This window comes from Haliotis cracherodii, unplaced genomic scaffold (assembly GCF_022045235.1).
Source record: "Haliotis cracherodii isolate W230 unplaced genomic scaffold, xgHalCrac1.p SCAF_10, whole genome shotgun sequence".
Classification (NCBI taxonomy): domain Eukaryota; kingdom Metazoa; phylum Mollusca; class Gastropoda; order Lepetellida; family Haliotidae; genus Haliotis; species Haliotis cracherodii.
In genome coordinates this window covers 20,907,050-20,910,987 of record NW_027266265.1, presented here as the reverse complement: position 1 = coordinate 20,910,987, position 3,938 = coordinate 20,907,050, and the positions used below count along the sequence as shown (strand labels likewise).

Genomic DNA, 3,938 nt, shown 5'->3' with positions numbered 1-3,938 from the left:
AAGAGGTGCTCTTACATACCCTCTCAGGGTGACAATAATTTACGCTACTTCAACCCCAGTCGAGGGCATAGCCACGAACAATCTCAGTTAATAACCATACACTACCGATTTATAAAATACATATCAAAATTTGTGAATTAGTTCTATATCTTTTAAAAAGTTAATGATTAAATATGAATTAACATTGTTAAAAAGGTCCTTAACTGTTTTGACACTGAAATATTGATCCCTTGTAATGGAAAAATCGATACAGTCAAGCAGGACATGCTTGACTGTGATTCTTTCATCACAACGGAGGATCCTCACCTTTCAATAGATAGTCATGTGTATATCTGCTGTGGACAATACGACATCGTCGCATAATGACCTCATCAAATCTGGACTGACAAACCAAGTAGGTGTAACCAATATTGGGTTTAATTTCATGTAATTTCATGTCTACTTGGGTGTCCAACTTCTTTTGCATTTGATCACGGATGTTAGATCTAATTACAGGTTTCAAATCACTATATGGTAGAAGAAGTGGTGTCACAGACTTGTTGAGTGCTGTTTTGGCTGCAGCATCGGCCAATTGTATTTCCAGTTATACCCACATGGCTCGGTAACCAAAAAAGACGATGTCGTTTTGGCCAGGTGAAAGATCATTGTATAGTTCTAAAATATGTAAAATAATTGGATGAGTTGAATATACATTAATTAATGCCTGAAGACAGAAAAGTGAATCAGAAAATTGATAAACTGTTTGCATGCAGACTGTCGTTGAATATATACCAAGGCTGTAAGAATAGCATTAGCCTCAGCAGTGAAAATAGAGCTATTGTCTGGTATACTTAAAGATATAATTTTGGATCCAACGACAGTGGCACTTGCTACTTTGCCACCGTCCTTGGACCCATCAGTAAAAATTGAACGGTGAGTGTCATATTTGTTTCTCAATTTTAAATATTCCTGTTGATATACTAGTTGATTTGTGTCAGATTTTAGAAAGCGTGTCAGTGAAATGTCTACTTCTGGCCTCACCAACTGCCAGGCAGGAGTAGACAAAAGGCAGGAAGGAGAGATAAGATCCAGATCTAGATTAGCAGCAGCAATATGAGATTTGAGCCGAATTCCAAATGGAGAAACCAGCTTCGGTTTCTTCTGAAATAGAGTTTCATAGAGGGGATAGAAAACGGAGTCATAAGCAGGATTAGAGGGGTTCGAACGTAATTTAGTAACATATTGAAGAGACAATTTAGTACAGCGTTTGTTTTAAGGAAGGTTCATCAGCCTCCACATAGAGGCTGTCAACAGGAGAAGTTCGAAAAACACCAAGACATAGTCGTAGTCCTTGATGGTGGATTGAATCTAGCTTTTTTAAATTGCTCTTGCAAGCTCCAGCATACACAATGGAGCCATAATCCAATTTAGAACGGATCAGGCACTCGTGAAGAGCAACCTCCTCGTTGTGAGTGCTGGGTAATGCTAATAGCTTTTCCCCCGTGTGGAACCGGGGCAGAATGATTCCTCAGCACCCCATTGCTGGTCGTAAAAGGCGACCGAATTGGGCAACCTGTTTGCCGTGGGTTGCGCCCCTGTGTCGGGTGAGGACAGGATTCTGGTAGTTGAGGGCACAGGTTCCAGGAACAGTGTTCCTTTGCCCAACACACTGCTTTGACCCTTACTTCGCCTAGACGGGTGGTAAGATGGGCCCGGTCTTATCAATCGGCTGGTCATGCCAGGCCCTGTGCGTAATATTGTCTATGCACGCCTGTGTTGTATTTAATGTATATTTTGATCTTGGCCATGCATAACTTGTATGAACTAACAATTTTGGATTATATAAATTGCCTAGAGTCTTACGCCAGAAGGCGGTGGCTCATGGGCCAATCTGGTGATGTTGACCTCTGTATTCTGTATGTCTCCAGTTTCTTGTCATGGACTGAACCTGCCTGGCACTAAATCTGGTAGATAAATATAGCTATTCAAGTCATATTTGCTGGAGTATAGCATCCCTGTATCCCTGGTGTTTGCATCCTGGATATCCGGTGCGATATAACACCGTCCTTGTTGACACTCGATGGCGGGTGGGGGACAGGGGTGCTGAATCATTTTCTTTTCAACATGGCTCTCCCACAATCTGGTTCTTCTCGTAATGAAAAAAAGAGACGTCTTGAGGAAATTGAAATTTCAGCTGGAAATCGTTCTCAAAATATTGATTCCTGGGCTAAATTCCTGGTGATTGAGGCTACTGATAACTTACCCATCAAACTGAATCCTTTTGCTGTTTCTAAGGCTGTGTCCGGGATTTGCGGTGAGGTCAAGAACGTCACCCGTCTCCGTAGTGGTTCGCTTCTTGTGGAGTGTGCACGGAGACAGCAATCTCTCAATCTTTTATCTATCTCTACATTTGCCAATATTGAGGTTGCTGTGTCTGTGCACAGAACATTAAATTCTTGTAGAGGCATTGTTCGTGACAGGGCTCGTTGTCTGTCCGACATGTCTGAAGAAGAAATCGCTACGGAGTTGGAAGACCAGGCTGTTACTGCAGTTAAACGTTTTACGATAAAGAAAGATGGTGTCATCACAAACACAAATACTTATCTCATGACGTTTGCCCGTACATCTCTTCCCCAGTCAATTAAAGCAGGTTATTTCCACATCGGAGTGGATGTGTATGTCCCCAATCCGCTCCGATGCTACAAGTGCCAACATTTCGGTCATGGTTTCAAATCCTGTCGTAACTCTGTGGTCTGTCATCGCTGTGGTGACAGCCATGAGAGCTCTGACTGTGATCATGATTTAAAGTGTGCAAACTGTTCTGGACCACATGTTGCTTCGTCAAAATCTTGCCCTGTGTAGCAAATGGAATCTAAAATAATGAACTCAAATGTGAAAGAAACATATCCTACCTGGATGCCAAAAAACTATTTAAAGATCAGACCACGACTCCATCTACCATTTCTTACTCTGCTGCAGTCTCTTGCTCTGTAGCAACATCCTCTATTTCGTGCCAGACTGACTTGACATGGGTCAAGTCAGTAGACCCTGTTGCTACTGTTCAAATCCATCGACCTCTTCCTGCCACTCAATCTAGTTCAGGTTCTCAGACTGAGATTCAGCCTGAGAAACATTCTCAAACGTCTAAGACAGAACCAGTAAATCAGTCAAAAAAAGGGAAAAAGAAATTGAGTAGAAAACAGCCACCTATTGTCCCTTCACCAACAAAAATACTACAATTAAAATCACAGAGAAAGGAAATGATACCTTGAATGATACTGGACTTACGTCCTTCCCAGGGGGACAATTATTTTACGATACTTCAATCCCCTGTGAAGATACAGCCACCAACAATCTCAGTTATGATTTCATTCCACCAAATTAAAATTCATTTACCTTATACTACACATATTATAATCAAAATTTATCTATTAATTCTATTTCTTTTAAAAAACCGATGATTAAATGAGCACTGATTTGATTAAAAAGATCCTTTATGGATGTAATTTTGAAATATTTATCCCTTGTGATGGAAAAATCAATGCAGTCAAGCAGGACATGCTTGACCGTGATTCCTTCATCACAAGGGATGCAAAACGGAGGATCTTCACCTTTCAACAAATACTAGTGTGTATATCTGCTATGGCCAATACGACATCGTCGCATAATGACCTCTTCAAATCTGGACTGACAGCCCAAGTAGGTATAACCGATAGTTGGTTTAATTGCATGTAATTTATTGATTCCTACTTGGTTGTCCCACTTCTTCTGCATGAAATTCCTTATGTAACATCTAATAACAGGTTTATAATCGCTGTATGGGATAAGAAGTGGTGTCACAGATTTGTTGAGAGCTACTTTTGCAGCAGCATCAGCCATTGTGTTACCAATGATTCCAACATGGCTTGGTAACCAACAAAAAACGATGTCGTATTGGCCAGTAGCAAGATCATTCAACA

At 40.9% G+C, this 3,938-nt stretch overlaps 1 protein-coding gene across 1 annotated transcript; it reads left to right on the top strand.

Moving 5' to 3' along the window:
• Positions 1-2,103: 2,103 nt before the first annotated feature.
• Positions 2,104-2,841, top strand: LOC139453482 (uncharacterized). The gene has a single exon (XM_071235127.1). The coding sequence runs from the start codon at positions 2,104-2,106 to the stop codon at positions 2,839-2,841; it is 738 nt and encodes a 245-aa protein (XP_071091228.1).
• Positions 2,842-3,938: the final 1,097 nt, after the last annotated feature.

What these genes read in the sequence shown, in the direction of transcription:
- LOC139453482 (XM_071235127.1), top strand. Translation starts at nt 2,104, where the DNA reads ATGGCTCTCCCACAATCTGGTTCTTCTCGTAATGAAAAAAAGAGACGT.